At 49.5% G+C, this 27,505-nt stretch overlaps 8 protein-coding genes across 8 annotated transcripts; 3 read left to right on the forward strand and 5 right to left on the reverse strand.

Moving 5' to 3' along the window:
• Positions 1 to 1,183: 1,183 nt before the first annotated feature.
• Positions 1,184 to 3,411, reverse strand: VFPPC_13481 (SWIRM domain-containing protein; the record flags this gene model as incomplete). The annotated part of the gene is made up of 3 exons (XM_018291256.1): positions 1,184 to 2,638; positions 2,697 to 3,241; positions 3,300 to 3,411. 3 exons carry the CDS (start codon positions 3,409 to 3,411, stop codon positions 1,184 to 1,186), a joined length of 2,112 nt encoding a protein of 703 aa, XP_018147709.1.
• Positions 3,412 to 3,948: 537 nt separating this feature from the next.
• On the forward strand, positions 3,949 to 5,044 carry VFPPC_03515 (electron transfer flavoprotein alpha-subunit; the record flags this gene model as incomplete). The annotated part of the gene is made up of 2 exons (XM_018283008.1): positions 3,949 to 4,245; positions 4,298 to 5,044. 2 exons carry the CDS (start codon positions 3,949 to 3,951, stop codon positions 5,042 to 5,044), a joined length of 1,044 nt encoding a protein of 347 aa, XP_018147710.1.
• Positions 5,045 to 5,097: 53 nt separating this feature from the next.
• Positions 5,098 to 6,604, reverse strand: VFPPC_03516 (NADPH:adrenodoxin oxidoreductase; the record flags this gene model as incomplete). Its single annotated transcript, XM_018283009.1, has 3 exons — positions 5,098 to 5,919; positions 5,983 to 6,441; positions 6,509 to 6,604. 3 exons carry the CDS (start codon positions 6,602 to 6,604, stop codon positions 5,098 to 5,100), a joined length of 1,377 nt encoding a protein of 458 aa, XP_018147711.1.
• A 3,237-nt stretch (positions 6,605 to 9,841) lies between these two features.
• VFPPC_03518 (DNA mismatch repair protein PMS1) lies at positions 9,842 to 13,070 on the reverse strand (the record flags this gene model as incomplete). The annotated part of the gene is made up of 3 exons (XM_022428336.1): positions 9,842 to 12,723; positions 12,859 to 12,955; positions 13,035 to 13,070. The coding sequence occupies 3 exons, from the start codon at positions 13,068 to 13,070 to the stop codon at positions 9,842 to 9,844; spliced, it is 3,015 nt and encodes a 1,004-aa protein (XP_022284625.1).
• A 1,757-nt stretch (positions 13,071 to 14,827) lies between these two features.
• Positions 14,828 to 18,262, forward strand: VFPPC_03520 (GPI inositol-deacylase; the record flags this gene model as incomplete). The annotated part of the gene is made up of 2 exons (XM_018283013.1): positions 14,828 to 15,352; positions 15,440 to 18,262. 2 exons carry the CDS (start codon positions 14,828 to 14,830, stop codon positions 18,260 to 18,262), a joined length of 3,348 nt encoding a protein of 1,115 aa, XP_018147715.1.
• Positions 18,263 to 19,486: 1,224 nt separating this feature from the next.
• Positions 19,487 to 21,680, reverse strand: VFPPC_03521 (MFS transporter; the record flags this gene model as incomplete). Its single annotated transcript, XM_018283014.1, has 4 exons — positions 19,487 to 19,968; positions 20,219 to 20,352; positions 20,470 to 21,407; positions 21,591 to 21,680. The coding sequence occupies 4 exons, from the start codon at positions 21,678 to 21,680 to the stop codon at positions 19,487 to 19,489; spliced, it is 1,644 nt and encodes a 547-aa protein (XP_018147716.1).
• A 1,460-nt stretch (positions 21,681 to 23,140) lies between these two features.
• Positions 23,141 to 24,454, forward strand: VFPPC_03522 (membrane protein TMS1; the record flags this gene model as incomplete). Its single annotated transcript, XM_018283015.1, has 1 exon — positions 23,141 to 24,454. The coding sequence occupies one exon, from the start codon at positions 23,141 to 23,143 to the stop codon at positions 24,452 to 24,454; it is 1,314 nt and encodes a 437-aa protein (XP_018147717.1).
• Positions 24,455 to 25,169: 715 nt separating this feature from the next.
• On the reverse strand, positions 25,170 to 26,582 carry VFPPC_03523 (cystathionine beta-lyase; the record flags this gene model as incomplete). The annotated part of the gene is made up of 2 exons (XM_018283016.1): positions 25,170 to 25,265; positions 25,332 to 26,582. 2 exons carry the CDS (start codon positions 26,580 to 26,582, stop codon positions 25,170 to 25,172), a joined length of 1,347 nt encoding a protein of 448 aa, XP_018147718.1.
• Positions 26,583 to 27,505: the final 923 nt, after the last annotated feature.

The raw sequence follows: 27,505 nt of genomic DNA on the forward strand, positions 1-27,505 counted from the left end.
GACGACGAGGGGAGAGTAGGGTTGTATAGGGAGAAAGTTGGCACGAGATGGCAGGGAATGCAGTGACTTTCAGCAGCGACCGCGGTGCTCGGGAGAGCTCTTTTCAACCAGGCCACTGAGATGACTTAAAGTACCTGTCCGGCCACGACGGCTCCTTGAATGGTTTAGACTGGGACACCAATCCACCAGGCTGCTGTTCCTGGTGCTTCAGTTAAGAAAGTTGCAAAGGTATATGAGTGGATGTTGTGCGTCGGCTTGTGTGTGTGGGAACTCTGGAAACAGCGCAGAAGCCAGCCAGGCATGTGGTTCAAAGTTCGGCTTGAACTTGACAAGGACTGTCTGGTTGCTTTTCGGTTGACGGCCGGCTGTCTTGGGCTTGGCACCGTGGCACATCATCACTTGAAGCAACCAGGCATTGACCCTTTGGCCCGCCCGACCCCGGCCGGCTTCCTCCAGGATGACGGCGTTGTCCCCCAATAGGCGGGTCTTGGAGCACAACAGCCGAGGTAAAAGCCTCCTGTGAATTGCGCCGGGGCCCGACGACAATGCACAATCAATATTGAGTGACCTTCGGCTGATTTCTTGTGCTGAACACTTGACACCAGTCTTACCTTGCAAATCTTGTACCTAGAAATGTATGTATGTACTCCATAGTGCGCTCCTAGCCGATTGGTAGCCAGCAATCCACGATCCATTGTAATGCCTTGTCAACTAGAACCATCTGGAGGTTGTTGGCAATTGATGTCTGGTGCAAGATGTTTCCACTGCCTGGGCACAAACCTGGCTGGGCGTGCTTGTCACCTTGATGAAGGCTGACCTTACATAATACAATGGGCATTCCAATTTAGTCCAACGCAAGGTTATACGAAATCGTCTCTTTTTTAGTACTAAAATAGTGGTACGGCCCCGCGGGGCGGAGGTACAAGCAAAGGAAGAATTGCGTGGCATTTCAAAAGAAAGAAAAAAAAAAAAAAAAAAAAAAAAAAAAAAAGGACTGCGGTGTCTGCTCCGACACCAAACTCCCAGACTAGTATAGTAGTACACTCCAATTACATGAACCGAGAATCACGAAGCTCTGAGAGCCTCGACACACTAATCTCATTTATTCGAGAATCCCGTCAGACCGGACGCCACTGTCACATTCCATTTCGTTACACGCCTTCAGCGCATCGAGTTCATCATATCAAGCCTCATAACTCTTGACTTGCCCATTGCTGCTTGGTGGTTGTACAGATGGCTCCCCAGTAACGGGCTGGAAACCCAGTGTTTCCCCATCAGGTTGGATGGCGTCCTGTGCCATGCGAACGCCTTGGTCACCTCCTACGGCGGCTGCCGTCTTCAGGCCATCCATTACTTTGCCCACTCGACGCTTGAAAGCCAACCTGTCCAGGAGTAATTGCTGTCGGCCACGTTCCAGCTCACGCCTCTCTGCTCGGAGGATACCCTCAATTTCATTGAAATACTTGAGCTTTAACTCCAGCTTTTGCAATGTTACATTAGTAGCAGCGGAGACAAGACGAGTCATTTCTCGCTCTTCATGGGAAGCAAAGCCCGCGGCACGAGCCCCTATAGACGCCAAGGGTATAGAAGCAAGAGACGTGTTCTTTGTCGTGGTGGTGGTAGTCGTAGTGGTGGTGGTTGTGACCTCCTGACGCACGTCTAAGTCCATCGACTCCGCCCCTGGCTGTCTCTTTTCTTGCTCTTTCGATACGTCGGATTCCGCCTCACCGCCATTGCTCTCTCCGTTTGCTTCTTGTTTGCCATTTAATTGCTTCCGCAAGCCTCTCTTCAATTCATCGGCGGATTTGTTGGCAGCGGCGGCCGTACTTGCAGGGTCTGCCAGGCTTGCTAGAAAGCCTACGACGGACATGACTGGATTATCGACTTGACTGAACGGCAGATGACCGTGCTGTGCGCCAAGCATAGATAAACCAGTGGGCGCATTGATAGGTACCTCTGAATCCAAATACTTTTCTTCAATATCCAACTGCAAAAACTGGAGCACACATTCCTCGCGCGTTCTCGTGCCGACGTGGTCCGCAATCTCACCCCAGTCGTCGTCGAACCGCTCCAGACCTTCCAGAAGACGAAGAATTTCAGCGTCAGTCCAAGGCGCGTCCCGATCCACAACAGATGTGTATGTGGGGTTCTCTGTTTTTGAGTACATGCTCGACGTATGGTTCGCTGGCAAACGACCCTCTGTGAAGCAGTTGGGGCAAAGATCGTACTTGGCCTTCGAGCTGGAGTCAGTTTGGCTGCTGTGATAATAGACCCGAGTGCAGTCGTTGCCGCATTGATGGCAGCTGACTTTAGCAATGGCGGATGCGGTTGGGTCTTCTGCAGCAGAAATGCCATTCGCGGTTGGCGCCTCGCCATTCGCTTTCGTCTCGGTCTTGTTTACCGATGTGCCCTTTGAACTTGCTTCGTAAATGTTGCGGCCAATTTCGAGGTTGAGATCGCTCTTCGTCGCAACACTGGGAGCAGACTTTTTTTCAGTGTCACCGTTCTTCTTGCCCTCCAGGACAACAGGGTCGGCAGATGGCTGCCACGGTTGGAGACCGCGCGGCGTATCGCATATAATCTTGAAATGACCAGTAAATGGAGGGCCAACGTGTGAGGGCCTCTGTTCGGCATCCACCTATGTCGCGTTAGGTATGCTGTAAGCTAGAGCGCAGATGAATTACTTGTACACTTACCTGGTAGTTAATTAAGCCCCACTGTTCCAGAAAAGCATGCACTCTCATGATGGCACAGACGTCACCAGCTAAGTTTCTGCGACAAGCGGTGACGGTCAAATATTCAACCGGATTCAGGCGGTAAGTGTTAATCATGAAGTCGCGATAGTCCTTGTATACTGCGGGGGTCTTGCTCCTGTTTCGATTATTGAAAAATTCAGCCATGGCCTTGCGTTCGATGTCGTGGATGCTGTTCATATCGAACCATGTGCTATAACTTGGCAGAACAATCGCGTGGGTTTGCGAGATTAGTTGTTCCCGTGCGGCGGATTCGACATTTTCCTTGGACTTTGTTTCTTGGTCTCCCGTAGTACCGTCCGCCTCGGCTGAAGGAGCAGGCTCTTTCGAAGCAGCGGCGGGCACGTCACCCATTTCTGTGTCAGCGTTGATATTTGCATCTGCCTGCGCTTGGTCATTGCCTTCGGTGGCGATGACATCTGGTCCAGGTGTTGTGGTATCCTGCTTTATGTTCGCCTCGGTGGTGAGGTCTTCAGACATTTGAATATCTGTAAGCATGCTGATTAGTTTGCGGGCAATTGATTGACGTCTTCACCTCAATCTCACCTTGGCCTTCACCAGAGCCTGCTTCAGCTTGTAAAGGGGGCTGTGCTAGAATTGGATTGCCGTCTGGGGATGCGCCGTTGCCCGGGGATCCATATGTTGTAGAGTCTTCCATGTTCTCTGTAGGGTGATAGTGCTGCGAAGTTTCCCGGTCCCGAAAGCACACAGGTATCGCAAGAGTGCATTCGACGCGTCTCGCGTCACTCGCAAATCCAGAAACCGTACGCGTGAAAGTTTGATAATTAACAAAGCACCCTGCGCGTCACACGTCGCAATAGATTTCAAAATATGTGATGTCGCTCTGCGATGACACGCCGCGACTTGGGGAAAATTTGGCGCGACAAGGAGTGAAAGCGGCCTGTTGGAGGACACCTACCAATCCCATGACAACTGACGCTGGTTGGACAGGTTTTTGCATGACTACATCATGTGCTTTAACACGTGATTGCCAAGGACTCCACTGCACACGCTGGACGGAACAGTCCGGGTCGCTGGTCACGTGCTATTCTTTGAACTGACATCAGGATCGGGATAGGGATGCACTGAGCCGTTGTTCGGGCCGCGTCCACCCGGCTGTTTAAACTTGGACTTGTGAACAGGACCGAAGGCTCATAATCGCAGCTTCGCAGGGAGTGCAGTTTTTATTGCCACGATGTTCGCCCTCGCAAGACGCTCCTTGCCTCGATGGGCCGTGGGATCTTTGCCCTCGGCGAATGCCTCTCAAATGGCAATTGCCAGACATCGGTTACAGTCAACTCTAGCGATCCTGGAACAACGCGATGGAGTACTCAACCTGGGGTCGCTGAATGCATTTACCGCAGCTCAGAAGCTTGGCGGGGAAATCCATGGCTTTATCGCTGGTAGCAATGTTGCGGCCGCGGCCCAAGAAGCTGCAAAGGTTGAAGGCATTGATCAAATCATCAAGGTTCAGAGCAGTGCCTACGAGAAGGTAATGGTGTTGAGCTTACTCCCTGTGGCATCCTGTATTGACAGACAAGTAGGGCCTCCCAGAAACTTACGCTCCTTTACTGGTAGAGAATATTAAAAAGGGAAACTATACCCATGTTGTTGCTGGACACACCGCGTTTGGAAAAAACCTTCTGCCCAGAGTCGCTGCCTTATTAGATTCGCAACAAATATCTGATGTTACAGGCATCGAAACTGACAAGACCTTTGTACGACCTATATATGCTGGGAATGCCATTGCCACTGTTGAATCGTCGGACTCGGTGAAGGTCATCACTATTCGAGGAACTGCTTTCGCCGCCGCCATACCTGGGGCAGGCAAAGCTGCGATTGTGGACGGTGTTGACCCACAAGTCAGTACTTCCGCGGAATGGGTTTCGGAGGATTTGGCAAAGTCAGATAGACCAGATCTGGGGACGGCCTCGAAGGTTGTCTCCGGTGGCCGTGGGCTGAAGTCGAAGGAAGATTTTGACAAGGTCATGTTGCCTCTCGCCGATGCGCTAGGTGCTGCAGTAGGCGCATCGCGTGCGGCCGTTGACAGTGGATATGCGGACAACAGCCTTCAAGTTGGCCAAACTGGTAAGGTTGTGGCTCCGGAGCTGTACCTGGCTGTTGGAATATCGGGTGCCATCCAACATTTAGCTGGTATGAAGGATAGCAAGGTCATTGCTGCGATTAACAAAGATGCCGACGCTCCGATCTTCCAGGTTGCAGATGTTGGCCTAGTTGGCGATCTTTTTGAGAAGGTCCCAGAATTGACCGAAAAGGTGAAGAATGGTTGAAAGTCTTAGATTAGATGTAGTATATAAATCACTATTGTTTCCTAGCGAAGTGTTCATCGCACAATGGTAGCAAGCATGTCTTGAGTGCTCGTAAACTTTGCTCTAGCTTTACCAAGCGCTTTCCCCGTCTGTTTCTCAGCCTTGTCTATTTGTAGCCACTGGTCCCATGATACTGCACGTTCTGTACCCTCTACCATCTCTTCCTGTACACCAACCCATCCCAGCGAAGCTGTGTTTTCCCTTGATTGAAGAAACTCGGCGCCGGAAATCCAATCTTGTATGATTGCCTCTCCAGTGATAAAGGCATCCTGCATAGTCGAAGCTATAACGCCGGTTGGCCCTCTTTTAACCCAGCCCGCACAATATACACCTGGAACTTGCCGCATAACAGTACTTTTCCCGTCTTTGGCCAAAGCCTGGTTTACCCGACCTAGGCCATCGTTTCTTACAATTCCGCGCGACTCGTCAAATTGAATGCCCAAGTCGCCGAATTCGGGAAGCGCAATGGATTTGTATCCTACTGACCGGAAGACAATATCCGAAGGCACTTGTAACGTTTGACCAGTTGCCATTGTCGTAGACGAAGGATCGAAGGCGTCAGATAAGGTCATGACATTGAACTCGGTGCTGGCGACCTTGGTGGGAGCGTCATTGTGTCCCAAAAAATGCCTGGGAGAAAGACAACTGTCAAGCGACCATAGTTTTGACGCATTCTCCGATGGGGTTTCTGAACCCTTTAAGATGACCTCCATCAGACGTTTAGTTGCTCGTGGCAGACTTTTAAGGTCGGTCGGTATCAAAGATCGATCAACAGGCTGGAATGCCACTTCAGATAGCTTCATTAGTTCACGAACTTCCTTTATTGTAAATGCAGCCTAAAAGGAAGGTAGAATATCAGCGATGTGGTCAGGGATGGGGCGCAAACGTGGTTTGCTAACCTGCACCGGTCCTCGTCTGCCAACGACGTGTACTCTCTTTATTCTGCTTTGAGACAATTTCTCAAGGGCGGACTCAGTGATGTCGGTTTTCCTGAGGACATCTACATTTTCCAAGAGAATCCTAGCCACGTCAAGAGCGACATTACCCTGCCCAATAATTACAGCCTCTTGAGCATTTACCAGCGCAGGGTCAAGTGTCGAACATTCAGGCAAACCGTTGTACCAGCCCACAAATTGGCGAGCCGAGTAAATACCTTCCAGCGTGGACTCGCCTGGTATTCCCAGCTTCTTGTCCTCGGATGCTCCATATGCCAATAGTACGGAATCGTAGTGGCGCATCAAAGATGTCAACTTCACAACGCCTTGCTCCTTGGTATTGCCAGATAGACCTACAGAGACATTTCCAATGAATCTGAATTTTGGGGAAGATGCAACCTCGTCGAATTTGTCTTGACAGTTCTATGTAAGTGTTATTTATGTAGCCGGAATGCAACAAGCCTGCTCAAAGACTCGGCGATACCTTTACCTCGGGATGATCAGGGGCAACACCATGGCGAACCAGACCAAATGGAACTGGCAAGGACTCGTACATGTCTACATAAGCGTTCCGGATTTTTGCCATGACCCTATATGCTGTATAGAACCCTGCAGGACCAGAACCTACGACGGCCATGCGGAAAGGCGTATCAGATGTCCGGATCTGAGCCTGGGACGCGGATGTCGTGCAAAAACCTCGACGTGGCACTGTCCATCGTGACAGGCGCCAGCTCACCAAACCACCCATTTCTTTTTTCTTGTATTACCTAGGTGGTCAGCACAATGGAAAGAAATGGGACGGAAAAACGAGGAAAAAAAGAAAACACCAAAAAAGAACCTTATAAGAGAACGAGGTTAAATGAAGGAATGAGAAAGAAGCAGGAATGATCATGGTCCCATAAATCTCACTGGTGAGATGTCATTGTCAATTGACCCATTGATGACTACCTAGGTACGTTAGTCAGTACTCTAGGTGGGGCGTGGCACGAGTACTTGCTTTCTCCCAGTTTTGACTTGCCGGGCGGGTCGGAGCTTGTGCCAGGAGGGACGCTGAGTCCCGGATGGACTAAAAGGTTTAGACTGTTTCACGTGACACGCATATTCTAATTGGGTAAAAAGAGAAAGGGTGGAATTCTTAGGGAAAACAAAAGTGGAGTTTTATGGTGGGGGGGTTTGGAATTGTCAGGTGTCCGCTAGGTGCCTGCTAAAGCTACCTAGTAGTATACATAAGCGGCGCGGGTGGAAGAGAGGCAAAGATCGGATTTCGCATAATAGTTTTTCCACTCTCTCTTATTCCTTTTTGCCTGCGTCCCTCCTGGCCCTGCGAGCCTTTTGGCCGCGAAGCCCCCACGTCGGCGATTCGAGACACATGGCAACCGTCACTTCCCCGTGACTGTTGCCGTGCCAACCAGCCTCCGTTACGCCCAAATGCAGTCACACACGGAACGAATCAAGTCACGTCAACCGTACGTTGTTGGAACGAAAGGCATCTCCCCATTGTTCCTTTGTTCCCACGTTCCAATTCAAAATACATTCCTGTCATATCATTGTGAGGCCTCGTTACGTAGGGTTTCAGGTTTGGCTCATTCTCTTTTTTTGCAAGAAAAGGCCCAGACACCATGGGTGGCTCGCAGCCATTTATGTATAATGCTGAGTGGCGAAATGACACAAGATTCCCAACAACCACGTTCGACCCAAAAGCTGTGACACGGGCTAGTTGGGAGCCAAAACCTCGAAAACCTCTTCAAACTGGCCCGCTAATTTCTTTCAACAGACATCCAGAGTATGTTCTTGCTGAAAGTCATACACCTCACGCAAATGTGCCGAATTATCAGCTGGGATCATCATCATGCTAACTTGAGCTAGTGCCCATATGGTCCTTTCAGCTCCTAAAAGTCAATACTTACCTCTTGGACGGCGTACAAAGAACTGGATTAAATGGTTGCGCAATGTGCAGCTTGTCGTTCGTATTTTGGAGATCAATGGGGCTATAGGCACATTGGTCCTCCTGATCCTTATAACAAACATTGAAATGGCAACAGGTTGGATGATGAGAATCTCGGTAAGTCGCAAGATTTCAACACGTGGAACATACGTGAGGAGCTTAGTTGACAATACTTGTAGCCCGGCATTGCCATGGCACACTGTTTATATGCTATATACCACTTGTCTCGGAAGGCATCTGGTCGAACACCGGGTTCTTCTGCTGCCTACCATGTCTTCGCTGCCATTGCTGATTTAGTAGTCATGTCTTTATATGCATACGGGGCATTTTCCACTCACAAAGGTGCACAATATTGGACCACTAGGCTCAGTAACCCAGAAGTCATGCGATACCTTGTGCCCGCCGTTTATTACATAACCATTGGAGTGGGAGGGTTGCACCTGATATCTCTGTCGATTTCTTTGTGGCTAGGGATGATGTTCCGCAGGATCAGCCTGATGCCACCGGACATGAACCCCCTCGAGGATCATTTGACCGCAAGGCCATTTCACAAAAGAAACAAATCTTCCATCACAACTGGGAGTAGCTTACAGGATGAGAAACGATCATCCACTCCGTTGAGCCTGCAGGAACGGGCTGGGCCAGATTCGCACCGCCATGCAAGGTCGCCTGTCGTTCCGTTTCTACATACAAGAGCCGGGTCTGGCTACTCACTTGACAGCAGGAGCTCGCACATCGATCTACCAAGTAGACAGTATCAAATTGCCCCCGGAAACTCTCCAAGAAGCTCGGTTTATTCATCTGCTACGAAGCGCTCATCAATGCCACGATCATCTCAGCTTGGCGAGTACTCTTCTATTCCTGCCTTGGATGGCCACGCGCTAGGACAGCCCACGGCGAGTCATAATGAGAGCAAGGTTCGACTTGGAAAGTTTACTGAAACTTGGCTACCAAGTGATTCTTTGATTTCAAGAACCAAACAACGCCATTACAACAAAAATACGCCTGCGCCAACTTCGCATGGAGGAAATTCAGACGCCCAGACCTACGCGGCACTTGTTCAAGCATTCAACGAAGATGATTCAGCAGAGTCTGAATATGACGATGAAAATGAAGCATCATATGACAGACCCAGATCATTGGTCCTGCCCAGAAAACATCCAAACCCGTTGCGGTCACATCCAACTTCCCCTCCAAGAAACAGCCATGCGGTGGCCACGAAACAGGGTAGAGAACGAGGTAACCTTTCTGCTGAGGAGAGTGCATCGTTATCTGAAGTAAGTGGAAACATGAGGAGCTTTAGCAATAGCAGAGACGTAACGGACCGAGAATCCATGGCGAAGGGCCCATGGAAAGGTCAAAGAGACAGCTCCATTCAGTTAGATGATGGTTTTTTCTCTAAGCCGTACGGTCAGTTGAAAAGCGCCACCCCACCAATTACAATAGGAAGTGATCGCAGAGTGTCTTCTGGCGTTGATTACAGGTTTGCCCATAGCTATGGGGCTCCAGAGCGCCGGAATGTCAGTGGCAAGGCGGCTGAAGAAGGTATGCATGGATTCCGTTGAGATGGAAAGTATGAAGCTGGAATATTTCAGAATGATAGAGACAAATAAAAAAAGGGCAAAAAAGGGACGGAAGGGAGGAACGGTGGTTTAAAAGAGCATTGCCATGCGGCTTTGCATTTTTGGATACAAATGGCGCATATGCAAAGGTAGCAGGTGATATCTCGGCAGACCTAAGATGATGTCTGGACAAGGTACGGCAAGTCGGGTTCGGGCTAATTATTGGGAAATTTTTTGAATTGACATTTTCTATTGGAGTCTCCCTGGTGCCATTCACAATGCTCATATATAACATGATAGCTGCCGAAGCTACCGACTACAGGCTCATGCTGTATGTGAGCCATGATTTCATTGTTGAACTGCCCAATACATCGTCAGCCCACATGGCCCTGTCCAATGCCGGCAGTGAGCAAAGATGACGCATTGTCGGTCGACCATGAGGACAGTTCCAGGGTTTATCAAGCTCACCCATATGTCTTACTAATGAGTACATTTGGCTGGAAGTTAGAGCTTTGCCAATCATGATGCTACTTCGACATGCTCTCATCGCGAACATTTTCCGCACCCTTGATGGTCGAGGTATGTGTTGTGATCCTGATGGCTCTTCGGCGAGTAGCGCAATCAGTTCATCAAGATCACTGAGAGTGAAGGTGGTTTCACGACTTAATGGTAATGCCAACAAATGGCAGCGTGCGCCAACGGATGCAAGTTCTGTTGAGTCCACCTGTATTTTGAAGCCATTGGCGTCGAGGACGTGCAGGTTGTCAAGAACAATTTCTTCTTCAAGGGCGGTCAATTCAAGTTTTTTCGGTTGCACTAACCGCTGCGACTGGACTACCGTGGTCGACTGGAGTCTTTCAAAATTGAACTTTTCGTCTGAGGCATGCTGATCAATTATAAACAGCTCATCTGCGTCAACTGCCTTGGGGTTTACGAATGCGCGGTTATGAGGTTTCGGGCGTACTGCAATTATGAAGCCCAGGTTGAATTGCCCAACTATCCTCATCTTGGCAAAGTCATTCTTTGCTATAATCAGGGGTAGCTTTGACTCGGCGTCGTATGCGGTAATATCTTGGACTTTCTCCTCAAACGGCCCTGAAATAGTGTCAACGGAGTTTGGCAGCTTCCAGCTTAGAAGAGTTGCCAGTGCAATTTCAGTTACTCGCACTACATGCAAAGCTTGAACCGTCGAGGTCTTCTTGCCAGGGCCAATCCCCAGAGCTTTAATTCGACTGCCAGCTGAATCAATGTGTGGGTTGCTGCTCTTAGCTCTTCTGATTCCACCATGCTCATCCACATCCGAAATGGATTGGTCATTGCAGCTTTTATTATCTTTCCGCGGGTCGCCAGCACCGAGAGTATTTCGACAAGCTTCAATCAGGTTCTTCGTATTGTCTCCAGACCAGGTCTCGTGAAAAGTTCCAGGTCCATCCGATGATAGCGGCGCGTTCTCAAAAGTCTCGTCATCGAAGTCATCATCTAGATTATCGTCGAATTCGGAGGAAAAGCTCCGCCGAGCTTCCTCATTGTGAGATCTGTCGACATCAGGCGGTTCACTAATTTGCTTCAATCTGGAGAGATGAGGACTGTAGGATCCCACGGAAGATTGTGGTGCAGTTGCCCCAGGCACCAAGCGCTTCTGTCGGAGCGGCCAGGAGCCACGTCCACTTGGCTCATCAGACGATAGAGGTGATATGTCAGACGAGATATTTTGAGACGCTAATGTTAGAATTTGAGCATTGGGCACAGCCTCGCCGGGTTGATGGCGGCTTGTTCTGATGTTCGCCTCTGTTGCGTTACCCAACGTCGTGTCAGAGCACTGGTCAACGTTTTGTGGCAGCTTAATTGTTCCATCTGCATCGTTCAATGATAACCCTGAACTACCAGAGTCGCAAATAGATTTCTCGGATTCAACATCCTCATTTCGATCTGTAGAATCTAAAAGAGGTGCTCGGTTTACATCATGTCTTAGCCATTTGGAAAGCGAGCCTGGTCCGATTTTCGTAGTAGCCCTTCTTCTTGAACTGGTCAACGCAGCATGTACTGTTTCCTTTGACAAACTTGTTGTCGCCGAGCCAGATTCAGATGCAGTGTCATCATCTGAATCACAGGCTGAGGTCATGGACACCCTAGGCTCCTGGGTTTGTAGAGAGTGTTGTTCAGGTGTCGCCCAGTGCCCATCAGCGTCTATGGAAGAGGGGCGGTTCGATGACTCTTTAGTTTGAACATGGGCTGCAGGAAGTTGATACTCATAGCTGTCAAACAATTTTACCAGCGATGAACGCAGGCGGTCAAGCAATATGCCTTGGTCGTGAAGGAGAATACTTCGTTTATCAGGACTAACATTCACATCATACATGTTTGTGTCGAGCTGGATATTGGCGAATATGAATGGCGCCTGGGAGGAATTATAAGTCTTGTAAACGTCGTTGAATGCCTTGGCGAACTGAGGCAACCCAGAGGGTCGTCCATTGACGAAAAACATCTGTCGATCCGGTGTTTGCCTGCCGTCGCCGTGAATCGGGCGTGAAACATGACCGAGAATTCGCACCGTTTGGGATTCTCGACCGACCCGATGGCACCCTTGCAGATCCGTACCGCCTTTCGATGGTTTCATTTCCAGTAGTAAGTCTAAGGAAACCAGGGAGGACATGGTTTTGGAGCCGAATATGTTGATGATGTTTTCGCGAGTCGTGGGGTTGCTTTTGGTGGAGAAGAGCAGGACGCGCTTGCCTTTGCTGGGTTGCTGAGAGACGGAAAATTTAAGATTGGTCAGTATACAAGCATACTGATTGAGTAGGGCAATGACTTTATGCCACTCTCTCTTAACGTTGCGCTGTAGCTCCCGGCGACGCACAGGCAAGTTGTGAAACAGATTCTCAACCGATACTGTAGTTCCTTTCTGAGATGGTACCATTGTTGTGCTTGAGAGCTTGCCCGAGAGCTCGAAGCCAAGCTTGGAGCCCTTGGGAATCTCAGATTCAAGACAGGTGGTGATGGTTACCGACGATAGCGCACATAAGGATGCCAGGGCTTCACCTCGAAATCCAAAAGTCTGCAAAGATGCAATATCGGAGTAAGAAGATAGTTTGGAAGTATGGTGTTTCAGCGCGATTGACGGATAGTTTGCCGGAGATATACCCGAGCCATTGTCTTGAACCTCGATCAAGTCGAGGCCTTGGTTTTTGAACCGCACATCTGGAGGTTGGAACCCAAGGCATCAGCTTATCAGAGACATGAATGCCAACTGTTACATCGAAACTAAGGGATGGGTTTGTTTGTTGTTCCACAGGCTGAGGTCGCCGTGTTGTGCATTTGGGGGCGCATACATACCAATAATCGTGGCACCAGCATCAACACTGTTTTCCACTAGCTCTTTCACGACTGAGCATAGGTCTACAATGACCTGGCCAGACTGTATCAAATGAATCTGGTTGTCGTTTTGCGCGGCTCAATTAGCCTCAATTGTCCATCCAAGAAGGTTACAGCGAGCGTTTATGATTCCTTACACTTCGTCCGTCGATGGGCTTGATTGCAGCTGCCATGGTACACAGACGTCTTCGCGGAGCGCGATGTGAAATTTGAAGCCAGACTTTTCAAGGACCATTAGGATCCAGTCTCCTCCTTGAGCGGAGATGCTCTAGACGTATGAATCCGAATAGATCACAATGGAACAGGTAGCCTGACGGTGCAGAGAAATGCTGAGAATGTCAAGTGTGAAATGCTCTACGGCCAGTACCACCTAGGTACCTAGGTACCTAGCAGGAGACATACTGTGGGCAGCATCAGAGAGGTCAAATACCCAGGTACCTAGGTACTTAGTGGCGAGGCGCAAAATGCCTACGTTGATAGGTACCTTCGTGATTTAGGTAATCAGTGGGGCAAACCCAACGCGTTGTCCATCAAATTGAAGTAACCTCGCAGCCAAACCCCCCCATGGTGCTGATGAGTAGCAGCACAGACCAGACCAGGCTTGACGTTACGTGTCAGGCGCGTTTTGGGGGCGCATAGGACAGGAGACGGTTCTCAGTCATGACCACTATTCCATTTGATTCGTCTGGTCGCTGAACGTGTCATCCATGATTTCAATAGCATGGGCCCTTTCTTCCGCCCGGTGCTGCACTCAGTGCGTCATTCTGTCAAGCGCCTACTTGACGCACCATCATGCCTGGTACGTGTCTGGTGTGTCTTGAGCACCCAGGCGCACCAGACATTCTCATGCGTATTCTGTGAGTCCATCTGAGTTGAGAAGGCGCAATAACATCTCGGAATTGCCAGGGCTTCCGTTGTGCCATGCATATGCCGAAATCCATATAAGAGTAATAAGGCATGTTAGTCTCATACCGAAGATCGTTCAGTTGACAGCCCAGTCCCATGCTCTTCGGCCGCAACAACGTAATAGCACTGGTTGACGTGACTTGTCACAATGTCGACTCAACTGTGGACAGACCAGACAGTACCAGACTTCTGGCGCGGCCGTGAAAGGGACTGGACCATCTGGAGGAAGCAACCAGACATTGAACGGGTTTGACTTGTTAAGCAGACCTGACCCATGTTGGAGCATGTTGGCGGAGGCAACTGTTCCCCCTCCTTTCCCAACTTCTCAAGTTTCAATGTTCTAAAAGTGGTTCACGGCTCGTGTGCGAGGCGCTCTTGTAGGGCCGCGTGGAAACTACCATGACCTTCTGAGCAGACTTGCAATTTGATGTTCCATTGCATCCATGTCGGTCCAGTTGAGACCGGCAGATGCAGGCTGGGCACACGCTCAACCTGTGTCGGTAGACCGTGCCTCAAGGTCCAGATGTCCCATGTGCCATGTCCAGCCTGGTTTGCACCTAAGCCACAGCCGTTGTCCACCACATGCCCCCCCCCCCCGGTAGAAGTACAGATGTACTTATGTACTGCGCACTTGACTTGACTTGAACAGACCAGATTGGACATGGACTGGATACCCTTCCGGCCTCCATCCGTTGCGCAGCTACTCCGTATCTCGTCCACAATTTCATCCCGAGTCTGGTCATCAAACCCACACAATTGGAGGTTCTGGCGCAAGGACGGCATGCCTCGCCATCCCTTTCACTCCCGCGACGACGACAACAGTAATCATAACTCTCTGTACATTGGTCGTCTACTGTTGTAACATCGCGACTCACAGCACACTCGTTATCAACCATCCATCGATTTACGCTGCCGCTTAAGCAATTTTCTTGGCCGCCACTCGCTTTGTGCATCCTCCGCGCATCCTTCTTCAATTGCCTCTCGTTTATCTCGCAACACCAGCGCCTCGTCAGAGATCACCTCCATGACCAGCACCTCTCCCGATCCGATCGATGATGGTGACGAACAATCTTGCAATCCCGATGTAGCCGACACTGAAGCATTGGCGTTTCGCCTAGAATCAAAATCGCGTCCAACGGTGACCGGAGGTACTCGCTCGAAAGAATTTGGCTGGAAGCCCAGCAATAACCGCAACGGCCATGCAAAGCCTCTTCCTGCAGTCACGCCAGCATTGTCGTCTTCCTTTACGCCTGCCTCTCCGACCATGGCGCTACGTAAAACCTCCGCTGGACTCGCCGCAGCGAAAACAAGTCGACGCAACAGCTCCGCCTCCGTTCTCGTTCTTCTCACAGCTGGTATCGGCATTGTACTCTTGGCAGCTATCTTGAAATCTCTCATTAGCTACCAAATAGAACCTAAAGGTTGCCGGATGTCCTACATGCGGCCATCATATATCCATTTTAGCGACTTCGATACTGAACATACGCGTTTTGCGACCAAATATTCCTTGTATCTTTACCGCGAGCAAGGGGTGGACGATGAAGCCAAGGTAAGAAGTAAACTCAAACATGCAACTATTCACGCGACCTGCCAAGGTGCTAATTTGGCATGAATTGCTGACAATTTGCAAACATAGCTTCGTGGTATACCCGTGCTCTTTATCCCCGGCAACGCTGGTAGCTATAAACAGGTTCGGCCAATAGCAGCAGAAGCTGCTACCTACTTCTACGACAATCTACAACACCAAAAAAGGTTGATGGATTCAGGTGTGCGGAATTTGGACTTCTTCACTGTCGATTTTAATGAAGATATCACTGCTTTCCATGGCCAGACTTTGCTCGATCAGGCAGAGTATCTCAATGAAGCCATTCGATACATTCTATCTCTGTATTCGGATCCCCAGCGGACCAGTCGCGACTCCCAACTGCCGGATCCTACGTCAGTTGTGATACTGGGTCACTCCATGGGCGGCGTCGTTGCACGTGCGATGTTGGTGCAACCAAACTACCAAGCCAACTCTATCAACACCATAATTACCATGTCTGCACCTCACTCCCGACCCCCAGTTACTTTTGATGGCCAAATTGTGCAAATTTACGACGAGATCAACACCTATTGGAGAGGTGCGTATGCACAGAAATGGGCCAATAATAACCCCCTATGGCACGTTACTCTCATTTCAATTGCAGGTGGGACGCTGGACACGGTAGTACCTTCAGATTACGCAAGTGTTGAGCCTCTAGTGCCGGAAACCCATGGATTTACAGTTTTTACCACTGGTATTCCAACTGTCTGGACAAGTATGGATCACCAAGCCATTCTTTGGTGCGACCAGTTTCGAAAGGTTGTGGCCAAAGCACTCTATGACATTGTTGATTCAAATCGCGGCTCGCAGACCAAACCACGTGCGGAACGAATGCGGCTTTTCAGACGGCGATTTTTGCCCGGCCTCGAAGAAGCGACGGAAAAGGCAATTGTTCTTCAAGAGGAAACTGTTCGATTGACACTGGATGATGAATCCAGCCGAATTGTGCCAGGCGGAGAGCGTTTGGTTTTGGGTCGCTTAGGAAATCAACGTCACCCTGTGGTGCATCTCCTGCCCATTCCTCCCCAAGAGACTGCTATATCTAAACGATTCTCATTATTAACAGACTTCTCGCTCTTGGAATCGACGGAAAATGCGCCAATCGAGGTTCTCGTCTGCACTGTTTCTCCAGTCCAGACCGGGTCTGCTACTATGCTTAACTCGTACCCTGCGGCCATACCAGGGGGTAGCTCAGCAAGGCTCGCCTGTAAGAGCACAGCTTCCGACGTTATCCTTTTACCAGCTTCCACGGCATCCACCCAGCATCCTTTCTATCTCGAAGGAGAGGACCCTGTTCGACCATTTTCGTATCTCCAATACGATTTGGAAGACCTGTGGGAGTATAACTTCATCGCAGTTGTGGATAAAGCCGCTTCAGTAGTTCCGGGGTTCGTTGTTGCCGAATTTAGTGACCGCGATGGTGCTCAAAAAATTCTGCCTGCCAGTCTTACCCACATTGCAGCGTTTGGTCTATCATTACCCCTGCCAATGGACCGTCAAATGGCAGTTGATGTTCAGCTTCCGGCGCTAACCTCCAGCTTGCTCGCGTTTCACTTGGATATTGGCACGCAGCTTTGTCATGGCAGGCCCCCCCTCTTTACACCAATGGTCCGGCAGTACTTGGAAAGGCCTTACGAGTCGAAGTATTTTGTGAACTCAAAGCGCGCCGCCATAAGCTTACACGGTGCTGCCCCTTACATGCCCCCGCCTCTGGAATCCAAGGACAGTAACATCGGCCTGGGTCTTCAAATCTGGGCCGACCCGTCTTGTGAATCGTTGTTGGAAGTCAAGCTACGGATTGATCCGCTAGGCAGCTTCGGAAAACTGTACATGCGTTACAGGACTGTTTTTGCGGCCTTCCCATTGTTGATCGTGACTTTGGTTTTGAGGAAACAGTTCCGCGTATACGACCAAACTGGCACTTTCATTTCATTCTCGGAGGCACTGGATCTCTCCCTGAGGCGTTCGGTTCCTCTTCTTCTCGTGTCTCTGACTCTGCTTGCAGTTTCAATGGAAGGCACTTCAACGGCCATCCCAAGCTTCGTGTGGAGCAAACGACACTTGGATGCCTTACACAGGAACGAACTTCTCATCGGCACCGAAAATCCTTCATTTTGCCTACTTGTGCCTCTCATTGGAATTATCTGCATTGGGGTTTGCGCAGCCTTACACTACGCCGTACTCGGACTCACTCGAATACTTGGCATAGTGTACGGTTTCGTAAGTAATGTTCCGACAACAGAAACAGTCAGTCACAAAAGAACTGCTTCCCAAGTTCTTGTGCCCTCAACACCAAAGAGACGCATGATTTCTACGGTCATTCTGTTATTTCTTGTCTCAACTTTCATCCCCTATCAGTTTGCCTACCTCGTGGCATGCCTTGTTCAGTTATTTACAACCGTACGGGCTCATCGTATCTCTAGGGCGACTGATTCAACGTCGAACGTGAACTACTGCCGATATGTTCATTCAATTTTGCTTTTAATGATGTGGGTTTTGCCAATCAACCTGCCGATTCTCGCAGTTTGGATACGGAATCTTGCGGTGCACTGGCTCACACCGTTCTCATCGCACCACAACGTCCTGTCTATTATGCCTTTCATTTTGCTGGTAGAAAATTTGACCACTGGCAAAATGGTCCCTCAGGTGACAAGTCGGTTGCGGCACGTTACAAGCGTCCTCCTCTTTGGCACGGCCTTTTGTGCCGCTGTGTATGGAGTTTCGCATGCGTACATGCTACACTATTTAGTTAATATCGTCGTCGCATGGTTGGTCATTTTGCATTCAACAGCAGATTCTTGGTCTATTGCAGGGATTGGCGCTATGTTTGAAGGGAGCGCTGCTGAAGCCCGAAATCGAGGGAAGACTTCCTAAGGCTATAGAAGGGAGACTTGACCACTGTACATCAAGTGAAGAGATGCATTGTTCTGCTATGCTCGTTTTAGCCCTCCATCCTGCGAAACTTATACATCGTTAGAAGGGTAGCTTGGATGTTTTGAGAAATCTGCACCTGGCTGGCTCTTCGATCTCCGACGGCTCGATAGAATCGGGCTATTCTATACAATTGCGCCACTAACATATGCAACGACTTTTGTTTTAATCACTAATTATTCTTGCGAGCAACTTTACACTTTGTTTTTGGTTTCTCTGCGCATTGTCAGAAGAAAGTAAATACGGGAAGGGCCTTTTGTCTTTTGTTGATCCACCCTTCCGCTGCTCTTTTAATCTGCAACACGCATTGCTAGGCGTTTTCCCAAGGAACATCGGAGGAACGAGATCATATTTTTGTGCCGTGTAAGGCTATCAGGTTGGATACCGGATGCTAATTTTGGCGGTAATCGTCTCTAGATAGCTGCTAGAAGAGACACAAATTAATCAGATACCTAAAATTCTCCTGATACATGTTAAATCCTGAGTTTGGCCCGTTTGATCACACATTCCGCTAAGTCGACGCTAAAACACTGGACGGTCGGGACCAGTCTGGCAGTTGTTGAGGCTACTTTCAAATTAGAGCCGACAGTCTCTATCATGAAGAGAAGATTCAGAGGGCAAGAACCATCATTGATTTCCTACGGGTGGCAAGTAGATTAGTTGATGCCTTGCACTTTGAATATGTCGTCTGCTTCTACAGAAGCGGGATTTTAAGGTTGGGCGGTCATGCAACAAATTAACAAGCAAAAGTACACTCTTAAAACTTTATTTGTTGTTAACTGCCAGAGCTATCTAGCTTGAATCCCAATTTATGCGCAAAGGTAGCTAGAAGGCCAAATGAAGCGCTACAATGTCTATTCCGGTGTGTGATAGGAAACCGGTCCTACACATCAATAACGATAAGAAATGTGCCTTGTTCCGGGAGACCGAAATCCTGTACAACCCGCGAGCGTATGTAGCTAAATCATGTACAGATACAGTTGGATGCATGTCTCCATCGACTTTGAGAGCAAAGAGTAATCCAATCGCGTCAATATTCTGAGGAAGTTTAGGAAGGAACTCAGTACGATGAAACACTTTCAACTTGGCAAACCTATCGTTGGAATGCAAAGTTGCAGTCTCTTGCATCTAATAGGGCCCCATTGACGTCAAAATTGCAGATGATACTCAGTCTTCTCCGTTTGCTTTCCTTCTTTCCCTCGCAAGCTCTATCTGTTCATGTTGCACTGTCCAGAGGGTGAAGGCAATTCCCACAGTACAAGCGATTAGAGTTGCCCAGTATGCCACGCGGTAGCACTCCAAGCCGTCATGGCAGGAGCGCTCTCCACTAGGGTCAAAAACACTATGAGCATCCAAAACTTGGCCGTACAGTAGGTTAAACGTATTCGAAGAAATGACCGGCGCAAGGGTCATGAAGCCCCAATTTTGGCTTAAACCACGGATTCCAAATGCCTCCGTGACAAGGGAGGGAAATACGCCAAAAAGAAAGCCGTAGCCAAGCCCGGAAAGACCAGATACAAATCCTAGGAGGCGGGGATTTTCAATGTTCAGGGCACAAACTTGGGCGATAAGGAACACGACGGAGGCCACAAAAAGGCACCAGATGCGGCTAGCATGAAGTGACCTAACCAAAAAATCAGACCCAACACCTGAATACACTGTGTTAGTAAGTACTTCCTTGCAGCGTTTTCTTTGCTTCATTTGTAATCTCGCTTGTGGTATATTCGATAGATAAATGCGAAGCTGCCACAAGTCGAATTGAGGCATGCAACCAGGAGCCTGAGAAAGCTGCCAGGACATGACGAGGAAAATATGTGGGCTTGCCAGGTCCAACACTTGACAGCACATACATTCGATGACAGCAATGAGAAGGATGAGGCAAAAATCGATTTGACTTACCGCTTAAGAGCCGACCCAGAAAGCTGCAGATGGACAGGATAGACACGTGCATTTGTTGGCGATGAACGAGAAAGTCTTCTGTCACGGAATTGTCATAATGCTTCCACAGTGCATTCACATCATTACCAATGTTACTAGAGATGATTTAGTCCAGATGCACATGATAAAGGTGAAACTTCCCTCTTGAGATCACCAGCCACTAAATGAGAGTGCGAGATCCATCTGGAATGGGCCAGGGTAGAGGGACTTACTTTATGGTCATGAGGCCGACGCCTGACAAAATGGCCATGATAGTGAATAGGAGCCAAAACGATTGACTGCGTAGAAGCTTCCAGCCGCGTATATCTATTCGATGAGATCGATCCGTATCAACACTGCTGGCCACTACATTCTCTACTGGCTCAGAGGCTGTCGATGACATCAAGGATGACGTCTCGTCAACAGCATCTTCTTCGATATCATTATCGACATTTTTGTTGCTTGAGCTAGCACAGTTGGGAGGGGGTTGTGGGTCGGAAAGAATCGGCGGTGATGCCACGTTTGTGGTTATTGTGCCTGTGGTCGACGTACCAGCTTCTTCAGGAGAGAGAGCGCCACGAGGACTGGCTTGGCCATACGGCGGTCGCAGGTGAGTGGAAAGGGATGAGGAACGGCGTGCCTCATTGTTGGAGACAGCGTGGTAGTTGTGGTGCGGATAGACACGGAGGAAGAAGAAACCGACAAAAGTCAGGAGAAATGTTCCCACGGAAAGCAGCCTCAAGAAGGCACTAGGATCGCCAGGAAACAAGAGCGCACCGAGAAATGAGAAAAAGAAAGCACTGAGTCCAAAAGCAGCAAGAGGGAATGCTGTTGCTGTACCTCTATGGCTGGGCCAGTTGAGTGCCGATGTTTTGACAGCGGCAGCAAAGGCCATGCAGCTGCCGAGGCCAGTCAGAAAGGAGAAGAAGCAAAGGACGGGAACGGAACCAGAGGCTCGGTCGTATGCTATGTGCAACGGGAAGTATCCGGCAGCCAGGAGAAAGGCGCCGACGAGGACAAAAGGGCGGGGGCCTCGTCTGTCGACAAATATGCCAACTGGTACGCCAAGTGAGTACATGCCTAAGTTCCCAAACTGGCCGATGAGATTGCTCTGCGTAGCCGACAGCTTGAGCTTCTCAGCAAACTGCGGTGCCCATGCAGAATAGACATACTGGTGATGACAGGGCGGGACACGTTAGCCAAAGTACAAAGGCAGATGGCGGATGGGACAAAGTTTGTAGATTGTTTCGTTTGACAGGGTATATCAACTCATTCGTGTACCCCTGAGAAAGCGCAACACCATGGTTCGGGACTTGGAGGGATGGTGCAAGGCAAGTCTTCTGACTATACTTACGTTCGTTCCACAGGCGAGGGAGAGAACCGTTGCGGCTACGCTTGCAATCAGGCGTGCCCGGCGCAGCTGTGGTTGATGTTGCTGGCCCATCGTGTGGTCAGGGAGCGGCGTGAGGCCGTTGCAGGCTGTGACTGACCCAGTTCACAGGAAGTTTGGATACGTATTTGATGTATATGCGAGGATTTTGTGAAGCCACAGCTGACACATCGAACGTGACGTTGGGATCTCGCCGTTGAAGAAATGGAATGCACAGCAAGGGGCTGGCTAATGGACGTGATGGGGAGCAGAAAACAGCCAAGGAACCAGTGGTGTATGTGGTTCTGATGAATGAAGAGGAGAATGATAAAATTAATGACTTTTGTATATATGGTCAGATGCCTCCCTCCACGGTTGGTTTTCGTGGGTGTTACAGGTTGTGAGGGCAATGGCCTGTGACGTCCGGGAAGTGATAAGCTGACAACCGGAACCGACTTGATGTTGCACTAGACCAGACATATGGACCAGACTCCTTGTTGATGCTTGCCGATGGAGGCCCCGATGCCGCGCCGATGCTAGGCTGGCCGGGGCCTGAATCAAATGTCAAGTCACGAGAGGCCCCTCACCTAAGCACAGTTTTAGCACTGGATAGAGAGTAATTCAAACATGTGCACCAGCCAGACACCATTGAAGTCAGGTTTAAACTGGAATAATCATTTCGAGAGGAGCACTCCTGGTCCTCTTTCTTGGCACGTAATTTATATGTGCCCGTTTACGGAGTACATATGGCCCCTGTTGCTTACTACCTACAGTGGTCAAAAGTGTTGAAACAAAGAAACCTTGAAGGTATTACATATTGCGTTGTGTGCTAAGGCCAGGCATATTGAGTCTGCGTTAGTGTATGCCTGGGTAATTGGTACCTAGGTACCTATACCTAAGGTAGTACACATAACTTCCAAGTTGGCAGGTCTGGGGACGAGATTTGCTGGCGCATGCTTATATAATCCTACCTGGCCCAGCACAACATCACACTCCACGTCATGTCCATGTTTCGCTCCACTGCAACAGTCTACACAGACGACATTTCTCATGGTTGACACCAGTCGCGGTCACCTTTACCCTGTCTGTCTGTCTGTTCTTTATCCTGTATGAAATCAACCTAAGATATATAACGCAACATAACCTATCGCATACTGCCCATAAACCATATTTCGCGCGGCGATACAAACATCGGATCTGAATCTCGCGAGCCGACCACCAAGCTCGGGGCGACAAAATGGGCGCTATTCTATCTCTTCCGCTCCTCGCGGTCCCTAGCATGAGCACTGTGCGATAACTAACCCTCCCCCCAAATGCCTATTCCAATCAATAAGCTGACATGTCTTCTCTGTGCTGTTAGGTGCTATCTTTTGCGGCAAGTTGCTGCGGTGCAGCCACCTGTTCTATGGTTTGCTCCGCCTGCGGAAAATGCGGTAACAGGTACGATCATTGATCCCGGTTTACACTACCCCAGCATTCCGCCTCGCCGTGGATACAGTTGAATATCTCCAAGAAGAGCGCGCACTAAATGAGACATGCATTTCAGTGTCGCTACCCGTATCGCCTACGCCCTCATGCTCTTAGTCAACTCGATAATAGCTTGGATAATGCTCACACCTTGGGCGATCGAAAAACTACAGCACCTAGCTCTGGACTATGTCAAGATTAACTGCCCAAATGGAGAGTGCTATGGTTGGCTTGCCGTTCATCGAATCAACTTTGCTCTCGGCCTCTTCCACATCGTACTCGCTGGCCTGCTTTTCGGAGTTACATCTTCCAAACACCCTCGTGCCGCCATCCAGAATGGTTACTGGGGGCCCAAGGTCCTTGTGTGGTTGGCTCTCATTGTTATTGCCTTCCTCATACCAAACCAGTTCTTCATATTTTGGGGAAATTACGTTTCTCTGATTTGCGCCATGCTCTTCCTGATTCTGGGTCTTGTTCTCTTGGTGGATTTAGCGCATACATGGGCAGAATACTGTTTGGGACAAATTGAGGATACAGACTCCAAATTCTGGAGATTTATTCTCATCGGATCAACTCTCGGCATGTATCTCGGATCCATCGCAATGACGGTGATCCAGTACATTTTCTTCGCCCAGGGAAACTGTCACATGAACCAGGCAGTCATCACAATAAATCTCCTTTTCTGGCTGGCTGTTTCTTTCATATCCGTCAATCCGAAGGTTCAAGAGTTCAACCCGAAGGCTGGCTTGGCACAAGCCGCCATGGTTTCAGTGTACTGTACCTATCTCACGATGTCCGCCGTGTCAATGGAGCCTGATGACAAGCACTGCAACCCGCTTATCCGAGCGCAAGGCACCAGGACGACCTCTGTTGTAATAGGCGCCATTGTAACAATGCTGACCGTGGCATACACGACAACACGCGCTGCCACGCAAAGTCTAGGCCTCGGAGGCAATTCGGGTGGCATTCGGCTGCCTGAGGACGATGAACACGACTTGGTTACTCAGCAACCGAGCGCGCGACGAGAAATGAGGGCCGAGGCGTTGCGCAGAGCTGTAGAAGAAGGCAGTTTGCCTGCGGATGCCCTCCTCTCAGACGATGAGAGTGATGTTGGCGAGGGTACGCCACATGACGACGAGCGCTCCCGAACCCAATACAGCTACACCGTCTTCCATGTCATTTTCTTCCTTGCCACTGCTTGGGTCTCGACGTTGTTGACTATGCAATACGAGGAAAGCACCAAAGAGGGCGATTTTGCCACAGTTGGACGCACATACGCAGCAAGTTGGATAAAAATAGTCAGCGCCTGGGTGTGTTATGGACTGTACATTTGGAGTTTGATTGCGCCAATTGTTCTCCCTGATAGATTCGATTTTTCCTAGATTGCCGACGTGTTATATAGGGCGTAGCGAGAACAATGGAGTTGGGTTGACATGTTTTCATTTGCGTATTTTCTTCTCCTCATCATCTATCTCATGGACGCTCGTTAAAACGCACTTTTGCGCTTCTTGTTTTGCCCGTTTCATGTGCTAACTGTCGTATTGCGTTTTGGACCTACATGGTGCTTGATCAATCCCGTCTGTGCCAAATTTTGATAACATGCGCTAAACCGCCTAGTGACCAAAAACCTGCAGTCATAGGGGCTATCTCGGAATACTTGACCCTGGCGCTTGGCTTCAGCACAGCATACATGTGTAATTCGAAGAATTGTGTCTGCCATTGGCTTTTACACAGCAAGAGCAATAGCTATACTGTACATGTGTCTAAGAATATAGGACTGCTCTTGATCCATTATTACGCCCGGTCGATGTTGGTTCCCTTGTGGCATCCCGGCCACCAGCTGCACTTTGTAGCCTCCTTTTGAGTATACAACACATCCTGCACTATTCATCCTTTGCGAACTGTTCATATGTTCTCTGAGAACTTGGGATGTCGTCCAATCATATACCGATAGCAACGAGGCATATGGTAGCTTGATGCTATAATAAATAGTATAAGGGTTTAGAGGACAATTAAGAAGAGACACCTCATGTCTATTCATTCTTGGAGTATTTGTCGGCTCTGGAGAATATAACCAGCCTTGCTGTGAAACAGCACCTAATCTTGGGCCAGTGGTATTTTGCCTAGCTCTGCTGCTGTGCCAGTTGCGTGGAATCCATCCATTGTTACAGTCACAGCTCCAGCCTGGACGAGCTGAAGGTAATCCGAGTCAGTATTAGGTAGCCTGGATTAGCCAGTGGACGATCATGGGGCACTTACCGCACGAGACAAATCCTCAATCAGATCTGTCACGTCTTCGATCCCAACACAGAGTCGGATAATGTCCTCTGGCATTTGCCTCTCCCTACGAGTCTTTGCGTCAATACTCGCATGGCTCATTTGACAAGGCATACTAATGAGGCTATTCACACAGCCAAAGCTGACGCTGATGGCCCATAGTCTCGCCGCCTCCACTATTCGTTCTGACATAGCTGCATCTCCGGTCTCAAAGGACAAAACGGCGCCAGCTCCTCGGGCAATTGACCAATGCAGATCGTATTGTGGATGAGACCGGAGACCTGGGTAGCGAACCCGAAACCCATGTGATTCAAGAAACTGAGCAATGGCTTGCGCGCTGGCTTGTTGTTTTTCCATGCGAATTGCAAGGGTCTTGACACCGCGCATGAGGAGAAATGAGTCGTTGGGGGAGAGTCCGCAGCCGGTTGAGTTAATTGTGAAGAACAGTTTATCTCCAATGGACAACTCATTGCAAGCGATGACTCCGGCCATAATATCGTGATGACCAGATAGATACTTCGTGCCGGACTCATACACAATGTCTGCGCCTAAATCCAACGGGTTGCACAGCATGGGAGAAAGCATTGTGTTGTCTACGACAACCAAAGCCTTCGAATTTGCATCATGGGCCATTTGAGCGATGGAGGCTAGGTCGACGATCTTAATGAGGGGGTTCGTTGGAGTCTCTAGAAGAACCATGGCCGTTTTCTCTGATAATCGCGCACTGACAGCTTCAATCTTGGTAGTGTCGACGTGATGAACAATGATGCCCTGGTTGGTGGCCATGTATGTGAGTAAGCGGTGAGTACCGCCGTAAAGGTCGTCCCCAGTGATAACTTCGTCCCCAGGACGCAGCAGGCGAGTGATGACGTCTAAGGCGCCCATGCCAGAACTCACGGCAAGAGCACGATTGGCATTCATTATTTTCGCGAGATGCCTCTCGAGATGCGTTCGAGTCGGGTTTCCAGACCGTGTATAATCGTACTCCTGCTGGCCGCCAGAAGCCGAAGACTGTTTGAACGTCGCGGATTGGTAAATGGGAATGCTGGAAGCACCGTATTGATCCTTTCCTTCCGTATAGACTAATTCGGTAGCTAACGCATAGCGCCGACGGCCATTTCTAGGACTTGAAGGGGCCGGGGATGGTGGAAGATTATGACCATCGAGGTCGGTCTTCGAAGGGCCTGCCATGCTCTTGGAGCCAGCCACGTCGGAGGGAGTTGACGACGCCATGTTGCAGTAATCAATGGATTGAGGAGCCCTAGATATTGCTTGTGCCAGCGGACCACAAGCGACGGGTCTGGAAATGCAAAAGGACTGTCCTTGACTTGAATTGCAGAATCTTTACGAGAAAAGGTTATAGGTAAATGAAACGGTGGGCGAGGACCGGAGGACTGGAGGAAACTCGGAAAGCAGAGCTGCTGCCACACACCGAACAGGATCTGGAGGTGACTCGGAGGGCACAGTGCACAGTGCCAATTTTGTTTGATGTCTGGTGACTCCATGTCTGGGTCGCCAGAAGTCCCACTGAACACCCTCCGTCTTGGGTTTTATGGTCGCATCGCATCCTAGTCAGTAGGTCTCAAAAGTTTGAACACGTAATTGACCATTTCCTATCTTTAATCCGTGCGTGGGTAACATATTGTCCGGTAAATCTTGTTCTTTATTATTTGCGGCAGGCTGGCGTGGCCATGCCGGGGAGATAGAGTGATTCCGATAGACGGAGGTGCAACGAACTACTCAAGTACTGTATGGAGAAAGAGCCTGGGCTTCCACCTTCTCAAGCTGTACCAACAAGGACACCCGTCCCAGTTTCGAAATCAGAAATTTAACTTTGCCTCATTTGAAAAAAAATATAACTCTTGAGATTCCTAGCTGCCTAAGTTGATATGCAGGTGCGAAAACTGGGTGATTTTTGGAGTAAGACACTTACTGTTTGTTTTTACCACCCAACCTCTGCGGTGACCTCGGCGGGGCCACACCCAATGACGTGATTTGTACCTATTCCCGTTGGCTAAAGGCTTTGCTGGAACAGCGCCTGGAAGATTTGAAGTTCAGTCTGGTCGGTTACATGTTGAGCTCTTATCCTGTCTGGTGCATGAAATACCAGAACGTGCAAAAGTAGCGGACACTAAGCTCTGAAGCTGGCGAAAAAG

This window comes from Pochonia chlamydosporia, chromosome 2 (genome assembly GCF_001653235.2).
Source record: "Pochonia chlamydosporia 170 chromosome 2, whole genome shotgun sequence".
Lineage (NCBI taxonomy): Eukaryota > Fungi > Ascomycota > Sordariomycetes > Hypocreales > Clavicipitaceae > Pochonia > Pochonia chlamydosporia.